A 17,479-nucleotide genomic window follows, 5' to 3' on the forward strand; every position below is an offset into this window, starting at 1 on the left:
TTGAATGGCTGGATGGCGGGTTAGCAGCCTACACCAGGGGTCTCCAAAGTTGGGCTCTTTAAGACTTGTGGACTTCAACCCCTAGAATTCCCCAGCCAGCCACGGACTCTCTGATGACAAAATCTTTCTTTCTGATGGGCATTTGGGAAACAGCAATGCTAGTAAAATACCTTCTCAATTCAGATTGAAATTGTGTAAGAATATACTAATGTTTCAGTTTGAAGTAGCTTTGAGAATTTCTTAGCTAGGAAATTAACCTTGACAACTGAAAAGGTTACTCTATTTCATTTTATCTACACTTACATGAAAAATGTAGAAATGCCTATCATTGTAGTAGATTTCTAATTGCGGGCACTTGTGGACATTTAATTTAGCACTTCTGATGAAAAATGATACTTTCCTCAGTTATCTTCTTAATATTTTCCCCTTTATTTCTGTTGCTTGCTTTTATAAGACTTTCCTAACTTTAATTTATCCTTTTTCTGCAAAATTGCTTACATTATGAAGGACGTAAGTCTAAAAAGACTAAAAAACATTTTAAGAAACCATTTAAAGCTCGTGAGCACTCAAAAGGTAGGTACAATGAGCAGAATTTGCTGAACATTTCTGCTTGCTGCTTCTGTTTTTTTATAAATTGATTTTAACAATTCTGCAGTAATATGTGTGACTTTATCATTGCCAGTGTTGTTCTCATAAGAAATGAATGTAAAGAGAGACAAACAAAAGGAAAACTAACAAGGCTTTTTCATGGTGTACATTGTGTTGAAAAGAGGGCTGCAGATTTGGAAAAAAATGTCGTCCTAGCACTCTTTAATACACAATTCAGTGGTGTCTTCCCTTTGATATTTTCCATGTTGGCTATTTCTCAAGAAAATATAAAAAGTTTAGCCTGTCTTTGGAGTGTGTTGTATGGTTTAATGAATTAGGTTAAGATCTAAGATCTTCTTTAGACTTTGTTGTGTGGAGGAGAAAAAAAGAGGAAATGCTTAGAAGTGATGAAAAGTAAACAGATGATGATGTTTAATATGATAATTGAAGGAACGAGATGGAAACCAACTTACAAATTATTTTTTAGATAAACCAAAGGAACAGAAGAAAGATACTTTCTTGGAAAAGCTTGCAACTCAAGTCATCAAAAATGTACAAGTCAAAATCACCGGCATCCATATCAAGTATGAAGATGATGTAAGTGGCCTGCAGCCTATGCAAAACTGAGGAGTAAGAGTAAGAAAAAGCGGCCTCTTATATGAAGGGCTGGGCTGCTTAGCTAAGGATAGTTTTCATAAACAGTGGCCCAAAATGTAAATAAAATATAAAATGCATTGTTTCTTGAAGAGGCTGGGAACTTTCCTGTACAAGATTTACAGGAGGTTGTTTTTGCTTCAAAATATGTGAAAAGAAAGGAATTGCAAAACAACTAAATCCTGCATTTTATCTGCTAGCACCCATTTTGGATCTTACACAGATTTTTTGACGTGTAACTAAACTGCAAATGCAGTTATGCTAAGGTGTTTAATGAAGCATTTTCTCCTGTACTTGCAGATCACCGATCCGAAGCAACCGATCTCTTTAGGAATGACTCTGGCAGAGCTCAGCTTGCAGGTAAGGGAAAGACTTCCTGGTGGGCTGACAAGAATGGCGAGTTATTTTTGGCTGTGTTTATTTTCACACTGGAAACCGTTCTTAAAGACAAATGTTACTTAATTACTGTGGGAAACCCCCCCCCCCCAATTGCAGCTTTATTAACAGTGGGGAATTAGTGGGGACGGTTCAAGAGACGTTTCTAGCTGTGAGACTTTGACTAAACAAATCCTTCCAGATGTGATGCCTAAAAAAAGTGTGAAGCCGGCAAGATCACATTAATGTCTTTTTTTAATTTAATTTCCAGACCACGAATGAAAACTGGACTCCTTGCATTTTAAACGACGCTGCAAAGATCATCTACAAGGTACCGCTTATCCGGGGGTTCAAGCACAGCAATTTCTCCTAGAGGTTACCTGGAAAAGCATATTCAGGGACATGAATTTTAATGGCCAGCATGCTTAGCGATGCATCGCGCTTAAGCCCGAAGTGGCAGGGCTTTTTGATCTCTTGCCCTGTGAATAGTGGATCCTCTTTCTTCCTCACTTCCCCCAAAGCTCAGATACGGGTTTTTTGAAAGCTGGCTTGTGCTCCGGTCTTTTAAAAGCATGTTTTGATGCTCCCTCGGGCAAGCAGAACAACCCCTTAATTGGCTGCCAGCCCTAGAAGTGCTTTTGGCAGCTTGTCTAGATCAAGGCAACGTTCCCCTCAAACAAAATTGTTCTGCCTGGCTTTGTATCCGCCTCGGTAAATGCCTGTCCTTTGATGCGTTTCTGCAAATGCTCCTCCGACTTCGTTGCTGTTTGAGGGGGTCCTTGGCGCTCTCGGTTGCAGCCCCTCACCAACGGCATCCTTTCTTTCAGCTTCTGAGCCTTGATTCCCTGAGCATCTACTGGAACGTGGAGAGTGAAATGTATTACCGCTCTTCCCGCGAGCAAATCTTGGTAATTTAAATCTTATTGTACTGTATGTTTGTGATGTCTTTTCACTGGTAAGCTTGGTAGAGCAGTAATATAAGATGAGATTAGCCAGCAGCCAAGGACTTCCACTCCAGGGAGTTTCCTTTGCATGATGTCATCCCCAAAGCCCACCCTTGGCCGGACTTCATGGGCACGTTTGCAAGATGAGAAGCGGGAGTCTTCTTCCTGATTGGTGTTTCTCAATCTTGGCCTCTTTCAGATGAGAGGACTCCAGTTCCCAGAATGCCTCAGGTGGCCTTGAACACTGTCCTAGACAGAGGGAGAATTCAGTAAACATTAACTGCAAATTAGGCAATTTATCCGTGGGATGTTGCCCCTCAAATATAACGCCTGCCCCTTTTTTTTCTGCATTGTTTCCTCTGATGAGTTAGTTAGATTACTTTATTGTCATTGCACTTTGTACAACAAAATTAAATGGGATCTTCAGTGTGCAGTGACAGTTCGGGTTGTGGTTGCTAAGGAATGATGTGCAGTCTTTAAGCACAACATCAGGGGGTGGCTGGTTTCCTCCTTGACTCATGGGAAGCTGGCAGTGAAGATCACAAGGGGTGATGATGTGAGTTCGGGAAGCTGTGACCATTGGAACTGTCTGCCTGTTGCCAAGAGCCCCGATCATGATCTCCTGTGACTGTGGGGACACTGTGACAGCCACAACTTCCAAGGACCGGCCATAAGTCTTCTTGTTGAGCCCTGTTGTAACTTCGAATGGTTGCTAAGTCACTAAGTGAGGACTACCTGTATAGTCAAAAGCCCTTCCCTGTCTTTCATGGCTGGCAAAGCATGATGATACCCCTTATGACAACAATTGGACCTACCCCTTGGCTCCGTAGTGCCCTGGGGTCTCTGGCCTGCTGGCAAAACCATCTCTTCACGCTTTTTGAAAGAATGTATGTGTGTGTGTTGTGGGGGGGGGGGGCAACCTTATTTCTGCAAGAGAGGAATGAGACATTCTGACATGTTTTCCTAAATTTAAAAAAAAATCACCGGAGCCATCACTGTGTGGACATTTTGCAGCCAAAGAGCAGATACTGTAGGCTGTGCGTGAACGTCTAGTGAGGGGGATGTAGATTAGATTAGATTTAATTAATTTATAGGCCGCCCAATCCCGAAGGACTCCGGGCGGCTTAGAACAAATACATTTAAAAATAGAGAAGTTAAAACAAAGAGACATAGATTAAAAAACCCAGGACATACACCCAGTCTAATCCGGGCTGGACCTCAATCATGACAGTACACGGGTATTCTGGAAGGAAAATGACTTCTAGGTTGAGTTATTTCCCTGGCATGAACTCTGCATCCTTTAAAAGCGGTGAGTTCTCCGCATTGCCCCCTGAGCTTCATCCAGACTGTGGTGTCCTTTGTGTTGGTCACTGAAATACTTGAAAGGTTTGTGGGTTTCTTGCCACACACAGGAGCGGCTGAAAAAAGGAGTCCCTTCTATGAACCAAGAGCTTCCTGACTATCAGTACAGTAAGTGAGAAGGGGAGAGCTGAAGGGGTAGGGCTGTTGGGTCCATGGGTGGGAAGAGGGGGGAAGCCTCAGCCCACCTGTGAGGATGGAGCTGGGACTGGCACAAAGGATGGGTGGTCTCTGTAGGGACCCACTGAAGCCTGCCACCAGGTAAAGAAAAAGGGTGTGGGGTGGGTAAGGCTCTCCTGGCCATGGAGTTGTGCTGTGGAGAGCAATTTAGCCAAGGAGTCTAATTTCATTTCATTTATTAAATTTATAGGCCGCCCAATCCTGGAGGATTCTGGGCGGCTTACAATGAAAGAAGAAAAAAGAAAAGCAAAATAAAAGATAGATAGATAGATAGATAAATAGATAGATAGATAGATAGATAGATAGATTAGATAGATAGATAGATAGATAGATAGATAGATAGATAGATAGATAGATGTAGATAGATAAATTTATTTATAGGCCGCCCTTTTCCCTGAGGGGACTCAGGGCGGCTTACAACGTATAGGGAAGGGAGTACACACAATGACATATAAAAACAGTACGTAATTAAAAATAGAATAGTTTAAAATTCACAACACACATACTAATAGAGACAGGCAAAGAAGATATGATGAAATAAATAGGTCAGACAGTTCATGTCCTGTCTTGTGCTGAAGTGAGCCCTTTTGGCACCATCATGCTGTCTGAGCTCACCCATGGGAGTTGTGATTCATAAGCCAAGTTTTTGGGTAAGAGCATGAACAGCATCCTGTGCCAAAGCTGTAACATTGCTGGTATAAACCCAACTATTAATAAATGGAGTAGCCTATTTTAATTCAGCAAGTTTGCAGCAATGATTTTATTTCGATTTTTATAGAGACTCGTTCCTAATTTCTCTCTCTCTTTTAAAGTATTTAAACCCGTGTCGGCTTCTGCAAAACTCTACCTTAACCCTCATGCTGAAGAAGAACTGGAGACTCCCAAGGTGGACTGCGCCATGGAAGTCCAGAGCATCGCCGTTGAACTCACCAAGCCTCAGGTAGTAGGGTGCCCGTTACCCGCTCAGATCCCCCAGGTGACGACTTCCGTAAACTCTTCTAGACGAAGGGGCTTTTTACCGTTGTTAGAAACATCTTCCTCGGCAATCCTCAAAATTCTGTTCCTCTCCAGCTAAGATTCCTCTTGTGTTTTTTCCCCCCCTTCATTTAGTACCTTAGTATGATTGATCTCTTGGAATCCATTGATTACATGGTCCGAAACGCCCCGTATAGAAAATACAGACCGGAAGTTCCTCTGCACAGGAATACCAAACAGTGGTGAGCCGGAGATATTTCTGTGTTGCTTCTCATCTGGTTGCAAGAGTTCTTCATTTTTCATTTCATTTTCATTTTTCATTTTAATTTATTTGTATGCCGCCCTTTTCCCTAAGGGGACTCAGGGCGGCTCACAACTCAAAGGGAGGGAAAAACAAACAAAGTTACAGAAAACATAGAAACCATACATAGTTAAAAGCACAACAATCATACCATTCGAAGTGGGGCAGCGAGTCTTTAGCCCCAGGCCTGTCGGAACAGCCAGGTTTTAAGGGCTGTGCGGAAGGCCTGGAGGGTGGTGAGGGTTCGAATCTCCACGGGGAGTTCGTTCCAGAGGGTCGGAGCAGCCACAGAGAAGGCTCTCCTCCGGGTAGTCGCCAGTCGACACTGGCCGGCTGATGGAATTCGGAGGAGGCCTAATCTGTGGGATCTAATTGGTCTAGTGGAGGTAATTGGCAGTAGGCGGTCTCTCAAGTACCCAGATCCAATACCATGAAGGGCTTTGTAGGTGACAACTAGCACCTTGAAGCGTACCCGGAGATCACTTCAGTGCAGCAAAGGGCGGAAAAGGCCTCCTTAGCAACTGGCGTTTTCAAAAGTATTTTAAAATACTGAAGGAAGAATTGTTTTGTCTGCTTTGGCCACGAAAATTAAGGGAAGCTTTTGCAGAGGAACAACGAGGAGCACAAACTCCTTCAGTTGAGGAAGTGCTTAGAACTTCTTGCCTGCAAATATCCCGCCTGCCCCAGGTCCTGTCCCTGTTAGCTCAAATTGTTTATTTCCCAGGGCTCAATAATGTGGTTGCTTGTTACAGGTGGAAGTACGCAGGAAATTGCATTCTTGACCTTCACATCAAGCGATACACGCAGATGTGGTCGTGGGATCATATAAAGAGCCACAGGCAACTTCTGAAAAGTTACAAAAACGTTTACAAAGTTAAACTGACACAAACCAAATTATCGGAGGAAAATCAGAAACAAATCCAGGTAATTGACCCAAGGCTGGCTCTGGGGGCCGGAGCCTTAGCCGGAGGAGGAGGAGAAGGGTTGGAGGAAGGTCCGAGAACAGTGTTTCTCAACCTTGTCAACTTGAAGATGTCTGGACTTCAACTCCCAGAATTCCCCAGCCAGCATTCGCTGGCTGGGGAATTCTGGGAGTTAAAGTCCAGACATCTTCAAGTTGACAAGGTTGAGAAACACTGTCCTAGAAACTCCATGTCTGCATTTGCCCCACAGGACTTGGAGAAGGCTCTGGATGTTTTCAACATTGTTTTAGCAAGGCAACAAGCCCAAACCGAGGTAGGTTCCCCCCCCCCTCCCGCCCCCCTGGTTCCTCTTATAAGGATTTTATAACAGTCCATTTTAAACACGGAGTGAGCTTTACACACCTGCTTTAGAAATGGCTGCGCTGATCATCAATAGAAAGGTTCCATTGTCAGCAAAAGTGTTTAGAAGCGTTTCTAAAAACAGCACATCGAGAAGCTGCTTGTAATCGGCCGACGCACCTTTGTGCCCTTTGCAAAGGATTTCGTTCAAAGGAATCTTGCAATTTTATTCCTTCAGTAGTGATCATAAACCATCTATTAGGATACATAGCCGAGCTTTGCAAAATGGCCATTTTTGGTTATTTTTTCCATGAAATTTTAGTATTTAGGGGATGGTTTAGTTTGCATAAAGACCCCGTTTCTTTCTGTTGGGTGAAGATGAGGCTGGTGAAAGTGCCGAACCTCTTTTTCTCTGATTTATAGGTTGTGAGGTCAGGACAAAAACTCTCCAAGAAACCTGCAGAGGGGGAGAAGAAGGGGGGCTGGTTCTCTGGCTTTTGGGGCAGGAAGGAATCCAAGAAGAAGGACGATGAAGAAGACACGTCAGTCCCTGAAAGTGAGTCTCCGTCTCTCCAGCATCCCCGAGACCCCCCCCCCCCCCGTGGCTGGTCGCAAAGGGCGGAGCATGAAACCAGGAACGGAGCGACCAAACTGAAGGGGGGGGGGAGGCAAAGGAACCCCAGTACCAGCCCAGCCTCGGGCCTACCTGAGGGGCAAAGTGCCAGCCCTTCCTTCTGCTCGGAGGGTCCTCCAAGGTAACCCCTTCCACCCTCTCTTCAGCTATCGATGACCTCATGACCCCTGAAGAGAAGGCAAAGCTGTTCACCGCCATCGGCTACAGCGACAGCTCCCACAACCTGACTTTGCCCAAAAAGGTAATGGCGCCTTTGGGTTAAATCCGGAGCGTCACAGAAGAAGATGAGCTGCTCCGCATTTCGTGGGCGAAACGTACAAGTGGGCCGTAATTTACCTTTCCCTCCCTTGCGTTGGGGAGGGGAGGGGAACCCGTGTATCGTATCTGCCTGACGTTTGTGATGAAAACACCCCATTCGATGCTCTGCAATGCTTTTGTCTCCCGTTTAGTATGTGGCCCACGTGGTGTCCCTGAAGCTCCTCAGCACTTCCTTTACCATCAAAGAGGACAGGGACGTCCCAGACACCCTTAAAATTCAGATCATCGATTTAAGCACTAAAATCTCGCAGAGGCCAGGCGCACAAGCTCTGAAGTAAGTGTGCCGGTTCCACAAGTCCCTTCCAAGTTCCTTATGTGAATCGGGGCTCCTTGGTTTACTGCAGTGGTTCCCAAACTTGGCAACTTTAAGACTTGTGGACTTCAACTCCCAGAATTCTCCAGCCAGCTCTGCTGGAGTTGAAGTCCACAAGTCTTAAAGTTGCCAAGTTTGGCAACCACTGGTTTACTGAAAGGCGTGACCCGTCAAAACCGCGCTCGACTAAGCCGCGCCCGATTAAACCGTGTCGCTGACGTCATCAACAGGGCGACAACAGCCAGCGCGGAGAAAGAAGGGCGCTTTAAATAGCGCTTTGAAAGCAAGCCGATTCAACTTAAGGTAAGGGTTAGGTTTAGGATTAGGTTTAGGGGGTTAGGTTTAGGTTTAGGGGTTAATTTTAGGCTTAGGGTTTACAGCGTGCTTCTGTCTTCGCGCTGTTGTCGCCCTGTTGATGACGTCAGTGACGCGGTTTAGTCGAGCGCGGTTTTGTGGTGGAACCACTGAAAGGGCGACTTCTGCGGTATGGCTGACGACAGGCCAATCTCCTGGGTGCTTCTTGGCTTAAAGCTTGGGCCTTCTTTCCCCTCCTGCATCAGTTGGGCTCTCAGCCGTCCCATTGGTCTTTCATTAATTGTAGAGACATTTTCTCCTCTTTAAGACGGAATGTGGCATCGCCGCTTCCTTACAGTTTGAGGAGGGAAACCCAGTTGGCTCTTGGTCATTTGCAGGATAGAAGCAAAGCTTGAACATTGGTACATGACGGGCTTGAGGCAACGGGATGTTGTGCCTTCCCTCGTGGCCTCCATTGGGGCTGCCGAGTCGTCTCTGCTGGAAATCCAGTTTGAGACCAACCCGGAGGGCAGCGTGGCTGACCAGAGCCTCTTCCTTCAGTCGCAGCCCGTGGAAATCATCTACGATGCGGTGAGTGAGATCGGTGTGAAATGCTTCTCAGCTCTCAAGAGTTGAACGTATTTGCAGTCCCATGAGAGAGAGAGGGAGAGAGAGAGTGAGAGAGAGAGAGAGAGAGAAAGAAATGCAATTGATAACTGTCTTTTCTCAGAGGACAATCAACGCCCTGGTGGAATTCTTCCAAACCAACCGAGGCATGGACCTGGAACGCCTAACCACAGCCACCTTGTCGAAACTGGAAGAAATTAAAGAGAGGACCGCCACAGGTCTGTTTTGGATTCCCCAGGTCAACTCCAGATGATTAAATAGCCCTTTTGGCCCCGTGGGCAAACGTCCAGGTGCAGAGGGGTTTCCCACGGTGTACTTTAAGCCGAATTCTGTTCCGGCAGGGGAAAGGGGAAGTGCCCGCCTCAGCTATAGAGCCGAGGTGGCGCAGTGGTTAGGGTGCAGCACTGCAGGCCACTTCAGCTGACTGTTATCTGCAGTTCGGCGGTTCTAATCTCACCGGCTGAAGGTTGACTCAGCCTTCCATCCTTCCGAGGTGGGTGAAATGAGGACCCAGACTGTGCGGGCGATATGCTGACTCTGTAAACCGCTTAGAGAGGGCTGAAAGCCCTATGAAGCGGTATATAAGTCTAACTGCTATTGCTATTGCTAGCTCCGTTCTGCTTCCCGCCTTAGGGCTTATGCATATCATCGAAACACGGAAAGTCCTGGACCTCAGGATCAACTTGAAGCCTTCCTATCTTCTGATTCCACAAACTGGCTTCCACCACGAAAAGTCAAACTTGCTTATTTTGGACCTCGGTACTTTCCAGGTAAGTCATGATGACCTTTCTTAAAGATTGAAGGCAAGATAAATTACCGTGTTTTTCGGACTATAAGACGCAGCGGTGTATAAGATGCACCAAGATTTTGAAGAGGTAAGTAAGAAAAAAAATAGTTTTTATCCTCCCTGTCCCCCAGGAGCACTTTGCAGGCTTCAGCAGGGCTGGGGGAAGGCAAAAAACTGCCCCATTTTTGCAAAAAAACAACAACATTTTTTTGCAAAAATGGAATGCAGGGGTGGGGCTTCTGGAGGCCAAAAATGGCTGTATTTGGCGGAAGAGAGGAGTGTGTCCCTGTAACCTAGTCCTGTCAAGGGCTGATGAATGCAGCCGTGGGCCAGTTGTGCTTATGGACACATTTGTGAAAACTACGTGACAGTGGCAGGTTAAGAAGCAGAGACACTTGTCATTCAACAGCTGAAGAGCATCAGCCAAGGTCACCACCAGAACTCCAGCAGTTCCTTGGAGGAGATCATGGACAAAGCCTATGACAGATTTGATGTCGAAATCAAGAACGTACAGCTGCTGTTCGGCAGATCAGGTACAATGCCTCCAAATCCAAAACATTATTGACTGCATATCAAGTGGGAAGCAGTTGACACAAAGGGTGCGGCATTCATACCGCTACATACACGCCTTGACATTCGAATTGACTTGCTTCTCCGGCAGGTGGGCATCCTGAAGTTTTCATATAGGCATTTTTGTGGTATCGCCAGGGCTTACTAGAGTTTTATGTATCCCTGTTATTGATTATCACGCTGGTATCACCGAAATATCAGCAACTCTTTCACTGTGTTTTAGGGGAAGATTGGAAAAAGGCCCGGTCTGAGCCTGCATCCCTGCTGCACATATTACGTCCCATGGACATCCGTGTCCAAGTTGCCAAATCTATGGTGGAGAAGGACGTCAGGATGGCAAAGTAACGTAGCAATTTTAAAAGCTGTAAAGATGGTTCAGGTGGAGCCGGCCTTGTTTTTGTGGCTGGCCTTTTATTCAGTGCGCTTAATGCTGCTACAGACCCCTTGAAATGTTGTCAGAGTGGCATCCTGGGCAGGAATGGGAATTCATGGCTCGGTTTTTTTTTTAATCGTGGCCTTTGGCACACTGAAGCTACTGATCAATGCCATGAAATTAAACTTACCCAAATCTTCTCAGGATGAAGTAGCCAGCCAGTCTCCCTGGAGACGTCCTAATGGTCTTTTAAAAAGCTTTCCCAATGTACCTTAAGCATTTTTTTGGATGTTTCTCCAAATCATTACTTTAGGCCCAATTGAAAGAAAGCCTTTAACTGGCTGTTCACTTCGTATCCTTGTAACCAGAGATCAGTGCGTTTGTTTGTAAAAACAAGATGTTAATTACATTTCCTTTTTTGGTCCCTCTTGTGCAGTGCGTGCCAGTTTCACAGCCCTGCTGGGTTTTGGTGTTGCTGGGTTTTGTGTGTGTGTCTGTGTGTTTTCCCTTCTAGATCAAGAGCGAAGCAGAGTTATTAGCAACCTATTTCTGTTTCTTCTCCACGTTTTATATCCTTAGGTTTAAAGTGTCAGGTGAGCTTCCTTTGGTTCACCTGAGAATTTCTGATCAGAAGATCAAAGGGGTTTTGGAGCTAATTGACAGCATTCCTCTCCCACAGAAATCCAGTGTTTCAGTTTCAACTGCAAAGGTATCAAACTCTTTGTAACATTTGGGGAAAGTACAGCCAGTAATTACCATAATTATTGGCATTTCCGAGACACAGAAAGGTCAAAAGTGTAATAAATCCTAGTGAAGCAGTCATGCCAGCTGGGCACTGCTGGGGGAACATTCCAGTCTGAAGTGTTGTGATTATATGAAAATATAATCCAGTGGTTTATCGCTGTCTCTCAATCTTTTGCAGGCTCCGGCCATTCCTGTGGTCTCTGAGGGAAGGAAAGACTTCCTTGGGGCCACACGATTGCTGGAAGAATTAGAACCAGGTAAAAAAAAAGGGGGAAAGGAAGGACAGCCAAAATTACGGCAAATCCAAGGCAGTTGCTTAGAAGGCACACTTGTGGCTCAGACAACTTTGCCTTAAAATCTTTAAATGGCACATTTTAAAAAACCCAAGTTACGGTAAATGGAAACCCCCTCGGCCTCGTCCCTCCCGCAAATGACTGTACAAAACCAATTTTATTTAAACATTGATTAATGAATCCATTCCAAGATGAATATTTTGATGCCCACAGAATGTCCTAACAACACTTTCTTTCTTCCTTAGAATCCGACGATGAATATTTTGATTTCGATGATTATCCCCAACAACCAGAGAAAGTGGCTCCCCCCCCAAAAAAGCAGCTGAAGAATGAAACTGAAACTGTTCAGGAGGAGCTGACGGACCTGCAATTAAAATTTGAAATTAAGGAGGCAAGTGTGGGGTTTTTTTTCTGCATCACTTAGCGACCGAAGTTTGATTCCCACTTGTGGTCATAAGTTGAGGACTGTATTTGAAGAGGCCCAGATTTCAAAATTCAACAAGCATCTCTTACTTAGGTGATTTTGGAACTGACCAAACAGCTGCAGAGGGAAGAAACAATACTCGTATTTAACGTGCAGCAGCTTGGGATGGAAGCCACTGCTAGGACGTTTGACCTGAAAGCTGAGATTTACTTAAGAAAGATTAGCCTGAATTATTATGAAATTCAAGGTAATTTGGTTAGCAAGTTAAGCAGTTACAAAAATGTACTTTTGGGCAGGGGGTGAGAAAAAAAAATGATGATTTGATTTGTGTTCTTGATGGGAAAAAAACTTTCTACCCAAAAAGTCTATTAAAAAAACAAAAACAAAGCAAAATTGTTACAGATTTTGTTTAAAAGAGCTAATCGTAGAAAAGGCTTAGTTTAATTAATTTAATTTAATTTAACTAACCACATTTATATGCCACCCAATCCCGAAGGACTCCTTAAAAAACCATGTGGGCTTTACATAACCTGCCATTTCTTAGATACCAAATATTTTTGTAGGTAAACGGCAGCAAATTCATTTGATCAGTTCATCGGATGTCTCCGGATTAGACCTTTTGAAAGTAGAATATATCAAGGTAAAGACCTTTTTTTAAAAAGAAAAAATGTTACCAAATGATACGTACTGAACTGCAACGTGCAAATAATTGCTTTTGTACAATATGAAAATTGTGTTTCAACTTTTAGTCACATATTGATTATATTTCTTCTCAGGCCGATAAAAACGGTCCAAAATTTCAGACAGTTTTTGACAATACCGAGCAAAGAATGGAGGTAAGGAAAATTTAAGAAAACTCACCCTAACCTTAATTGTAAATAACGCTGGGTTTGCTGCTAAGGAAGCCCCCTCTACTCCATGCCGAGACTGTGGGTTGGGTAGAAAAGACTAAGCAGGTTTTTATAGCAGTGCCTGACTTTTGAAAAAACCCTTCTTTGCATTGCTGCTCTTAGCCATATCCAGGAAGGCGTCCCCTCTCTTCGGCCCTCCTTCATTCTGAAATAGCCTGCTGTGTCCTTAGCCTACTAAATCAGATGAAGAAGGGACCTCGAGTCCTTTTCAGCCATCGCGTGGTGTCAGATGACAGTTGAAAGAAAGTCTAAGAATAGAGGGTTCCAGATAGCATCCAAAATTAAATCAGAGTCCAAGGCAAAGCATTCCTCAAAGTTCCAATTTATTAAGAGAGTCATGGCCCATCTGGGAAAAGCCGAATCTGAAAGCTTCCCGGAATTGAACTTTCAATCCCCAATTGAAAGTTCAAGATCTTGCATCCCCACACCCACAAGTCCATCCCATGGTCCAATCTCCCACTGCCATGAAGACAGATTCCTCCCATCCAGTTCCGGTCAGGTGCAGAGACAAAGGATGACCTTGGCTTCCTAGAAAGAATGTTGTTATGGCTACATGGCATCTAACTCCGTACAATCCCAAACTCCAATTTTCCCACTGTAGAAAACGCATAGCGGAATAATAGAAAGCGTGGCAGGCCAAAGATCCAACGGAAAAGATTCCTGCAGGCCTGACACCCAAATTACACTTAAGAAATTGGTTGCTTCTCTTGGGGAAGTTGGACTGAGACCCATTTATGAAATGCACAGGAAAGCCAGGGTGCCCTATTTCCCCCTGAACCAACAACGTAATCCTTGGGCATCAAGGCAGTGATTCTGGTGGAGAGGTGGGTGAATGGGGAGAGCTTGCTTTTGAAGAGGTGCCTTTGCCCCTCTCCCCCCCCTCTCCCCCAAACCCCACAGGTGACCTTCTCCTCCCTCCAAGTGGTGCTGCATACCCAGGCTCTTCTCTCAGCTCTGGGGTACCTCATGGCGGTGGTCCCAGCAAGGGAGAAGCAGCCCCCAGCCCTGCAGAGACGGGAGGAGACCCAGAAGTCGGAGTCTACGTGGAAAGAAGGTAACGGGCAGCAATATTTGGGTGGTGTTTTCTCCCTTTCAGGATGGCCTGGAATAGGTCTATATCAGTGTTTCTCAACCTTAACAACTTGAAGATGTCCGGACTTCAACTCCCAGAATTCCCCAGCCAGCGAATGCTGGCTGGGGAATTCTGGGAGTTGAAGTCCGGACATCTTCCAAGTTGCTAAGGTTGAGAAACACTGGTCTATATTCTTGTTGCTTTATTTAAAAACCTCTCTCTCTACAGTGGCAAAAACGAGCAAGGACAAGGATGTGTTTCATTTCAAATTCTTTGCCAAGATGGAGGCCTTCTGTTTGAACGTTTGCGACGAGAAGAACAACATTGCTGAAATAAAAGTTCAAGGTAATGGGGAAATGCCTGCTTCATTCAGTTCTTCCTAGCTGTCAAGAACATTCTCCGAGCTTGAATTACTGAAATATATATCCCATCTGTTGGAGGACTTTTGAGTTCACTGAGTTTCCGATTTCTCAATTCTGATCTTGTGTAGTGGAAGACCAGTTAAATAGACGCACTTCTGGTGGTTTGAAATGAAGGGGAGGGAGGGGGGAGGCAGTTGGGCATCGGCCTGGGCACTTCAAGTGGTCTACAAAGAGAGGACAGAATGAGATTAAGTTCCTTGGCTTTTGGCCCAATGTATTCAGTGGCTCAGATTTTAGAAATGTTTCAAAAGCTGCTTCAAAATGTGCTTTTGGAATTTGAATAACACAGTTAAAGGTTAGTCTATTTAGTTAGAAATCTGAGATTTCGTTTCTATGGTTCTTAGCAAATAATGAACCATTTTCCCCCCCTTTCAGGCCTCGACTCCTTCCTTTTTCTGCAGTCCAGTCAAACTATTCTCTTTGCCCGGCTGAAAGACATTGTTGTCATTGATGTTGACTCAAGGACAATTCATAAAAAGGTACAGTTACTCATTTGATTGCAAGTCAAAACTCTGACTTTTTAGCTTCCAGGATGGCTCTCTTGTATTTTGTACCAAGAAACGCCCCACAGGGGCCTCCGGGAAGTTCCTTCTCCAGGGGTTTTGGAAGAAACAGCCTGTGCAAACTTGGCCCGAGTCCATTTGTGTCTTCTTCATGTCCACATTGGCTTTAGAGCTTCTGCCTTTAAGAACCAGCGAGGGCTCCGTGTGCTTGTCGAGCATTGCGGTTTCAAAAGTTTTATTTCTTTTAAGGCAAACATTTCATCATTCCTCAATCAGTAAGACATCGAAGTACAATTTTTTGTATGTCAAAAGAGATGGCTAAAATATCGGCATATCTTAAAGATCACTCAAATGAGAGATATAAACGAGACTGGAAAAAATGGATTGACTATATACAAAATAAATATGGGACCAAGAAATTCCAGTTAGCCTATGCTTAAGATCAGAAATGATTTAAATTGTTTAAAGTTGGTTCAGCAAGAAGAAGCTAAGGTCAATGTAGAATGTTATTAATTTTTATTTATTTCTTTTTTTTTCTCAATAGATTTTAGACTGTGTTTGTTAGAAATCCATACCGTGTACGGGTTCTGGGAAGTCGGGGGGGGGGGAAGGTGGAGGGGGGTTGGGGGAGAGGGTGGAGGGAGGGAGGGGTATATATTAGGCTAGACAAGAATTTGGTGGTAAACTAGAATTATTTTGACGAGCATTGCAAACACACATCTTTTGGATACCCATCTAGAAACTACCAATCCAGCCCTTGATACTTTTGCTTGCCCACCTTCTAGGCGGTTTCCATAGTCGGCGACGAAGTCTTCAGTTTCAACCTGGCCTTATACCCAGAGGCCACCGAGGGAGAAGCTTACACGGATATGTCCAAAGTGGATGGAACCGTGGCTCTCAAAGTGGGCTGCATTCAGATCATCTACCTACACAAATTCCTCATGACACTCCTGGTAAGACTGCCAGCTGGGAGGAGGAGTTGTTGTTGTTCTGTTTTTCACAGGGCCTGGAAGGAAGTCTTTATATTGGGACACAGAGAACCTCCCTCCCTCCCTCCCCACCCCTCTCATACAGAAAGCTCAAAAATGCATCACTTAAATATCACCGTTAAGTAATGGTCCATTTACATTTCCATTTATTGAATTTATAGGGCGCCCAATCCCGGAGGACTCCGGGCGGCTTACAGAAATAAGAAATATTAAAAAGGATTAAAACAAATAAGACACAACAAATTAAAAGAAACACAACATACACCCAGTCTAAGCGGGGCTGGACCTCAATCAAGAGGTCAACAGCCCCGGGCCTGCCGGAAAAGCCAGGTCTTAATAGCTTTTCGGAAGGCCATGAGAGTGGGTAGGGTCCGGATCTCTGGGGGCAGCTCATTCCATAGGGCCGGAGCGGCAACAGAGAAGGCCCTACTCCGAGGCGTCGCCTACTGGCATTGTCCAGCTGACGGCACCTGGAGAAGGCCCATCCTGTGCGATCTTATCGGTCTTAGGGAGGTATGTGGCAGGAGACGGTCTCTTAGGTCCACTGCTTCCTCGGCCCATTCCTGACCTGCGAGCCTCTTGCTTGTCACAGAATTTCCTGAGCAACTTCCAAATCGCCACCGAGGCCTTGAGTGCGGCTACGGTGCAGGCCGCCGAGAAGGCCGCCACCAGCATGAGGGATTTCGCCCAGAGGAGTTTCCGCCTCGCCATGGACATCAACCTGAAGGCCCCCGTCATCGTCGTCCCGCAGTCTTCCGTCTCTTGCAACGCTGTGGTCTTTGACCTTGGGCTGATTAAAATACAGAACCGGTTCAGCCTGGTGCCGGCGGAGGATTGCTCACTGCCTCCCATCGTGGATAAAATGGAGGTTCACCTCACCCAGCTGAAGCTGTCCAGGTAAACTGGGTTCCTCTTCGCCCGTGGAGCGCGGTGTGATTGGGGAGATTTCGGTTGCGTTAACCCCACAATAATTGTGTGACTTCCTCTAGGACAGTCTTGCAGCGAGGGGCTTCGCAGCCAGACATTCAAATTTTGCGCCCCATTAATCTGGACCTTTCGGTCAACCGCAACCTGGCCGGGATGTGGTACCACAAAATACCCCTGGTGGAAGTCCAAGGTTACCTTGATACCATCAGCGTAAGCTAATTTCTCTTCTCTTGTGCAGCTGGTGTGTTTCTCCCAGGGTCCCCATAGAGCAGGGGTCTTCAAACTTGGCAGCTTTAAGACTTGTGGACTTCAACTCCCAGAATTCTCCAGCCAGCTCTTCTCTCCCCCCCCCCCAAAAAAGCTGGCTTCTTTCCCATTCACCAGATGTGACTCTTGTGACTACGCTGCATCTCTATCTTTTTTGGGGGGGGGACACAGGGAGAATCCTTCCTTGTACATTCCTCATTCTATGAGGACTTCTTGGCTTCCGACCTCTTTGATGCTCTTGATTAATTCCAGTATGAAGAGCGGTGCCTTTTTCTGACCTACATCCTCATCAGGGTTTGCTGAACTGTCCCTCACTTAGAGGCCCCCTTGGAGACTACAATGATTTGGGGGGGGGGGGTGTAACCTTGTCATC

The 17,479-nt window shown here is 45.3% G+C and overlaps 1 protein-coding gene across 1 annotated transcript in view; it reads left to right on the forward strand.

Annotated features, from left to right (window-relative positions):
- Positions 1 to 17,479, forward strand: part of VPS13C (vacuolar protein sorting 13 homolog C) — a 69,208-nt gene that overhangs the window by 7,616 nt on the left and 44,113 nt on the right. Inside the window, exons 6-34 of the mRNA XM_032232749.1 lie at positions 1,076 to 1,185; positions 1,543 to 1,602; positions 1,889 to 1,948; positions 2,445 to 2,525; positions 3,974 to 4,031; positions 4,913 to 5,040; positions 5,211 to 5,317; positions 6,129 to 6,300; positions 6,550 to 6,612; positions 7,062 to 7,194; positions 7,419 to 7,513; positions 7,722 to 7,864; positions 8,596 to 8,788; positions 8,928 to 9,042; positions 9,458 to 9,594; positions 10,021 to 10,144; positions 10,405 to 10,522; positions 11,134 to 11,263; positions 11,477 to 11,555; positions 11,837 to 11,982; positions 12,109 to 12,262; positions 12,579 to 12,655; positions 12,792 to 12,851; positions 13,827 to 13,980; positions 14,227 to 14,343; positions 14,796 to 14,899; positions 15,709 to 15,876; positions 16,505 to 16,809; positions 16,902 to 17,049. Of these exons, the coding sequence (XP_032088640.1) occupies positions 1,076 to 1,185; positions 1,543 to 1,602; positions 1,889 to 1,948; positions 2,445 to 2,525; positions 3,974 to 4,031; positions 4,913 to 5,040; positions 5,211 to 5,317; positions 6,129 to 6,300; positions 6,550 to 6,612; positions 7,062 to 7,194; positions 7,419 to 7,513; positions 7,722 to 7,864; positions 8,596 to 8,788; positions 8,928 to 9,042; positions 9,458 to 9,594; positions 10,021 to 10,144; positions 10,405 to 10,522; positions 11,134 to 11,263; positions 11,477 to 11,555; positions 11,837 to 11,982; positions 12,109 to 12,262; positions 12,579 to 12,655; positions 12,792 to 12,851; positions 13,827 to 13,980; positions 14,227 to 14,343; positions 14,796 to 14,899; positions 15,709 to 15,876; positions 16,505 to 16,809; positions 16,902 to 17,049 (3,539 nt within the window). The remainder of the gene's footprint in view (positions 1 to 1,075; positions 1,186 to 1,542; positions 1,603 to 1,888; positions 1,949 to 2,444; positions 2,526 to 3,973; positions 4,032 to 4,912; positions 5,041 to 5,210; positions 5,318 to 6,128; positions 6,301 to 6,549; positions 6,613 to 7,061; positions 7,195 to 7,418; positions 7,514 to 7,721; positions 7,865 to 8,595; positions 8,789 to 8,927; positions 9,043 to 9,457; positions 9,595 to 10,020; positions 10,145 to 10,404; positions 10,523 to 11,133; positions 11,264 to 11,476; positions 11,556 to 11,836; positions 11,983 to 12,108; positions 12,263 to 12,578; positions 12,656 to 12,791; positions 12,852 to 13,826; positions 13,981 to 14,226; positions 14,344 to 14,795; positions 14,900 to 15,708; positions 15,877 to 16,504; positions 16,810 to 16,901; positions 17,050 to 17,479) is intronic.

This window comes from Thamnophis elegans, chromosome 16, assembly GCF_009769535.1.
Source record: "Thamnophis elegans isolate rThaEle1 chromosome 16, rThaEle1.pri, whole genome shotgun sequence".
In the NCBI taxonomy this organism is placed as follows: Eukaryota; Metazoa; Chordata; class Lepidosauria; order Squamata; family Colubridae; genus Thamnophis; species Thamnophis elegans.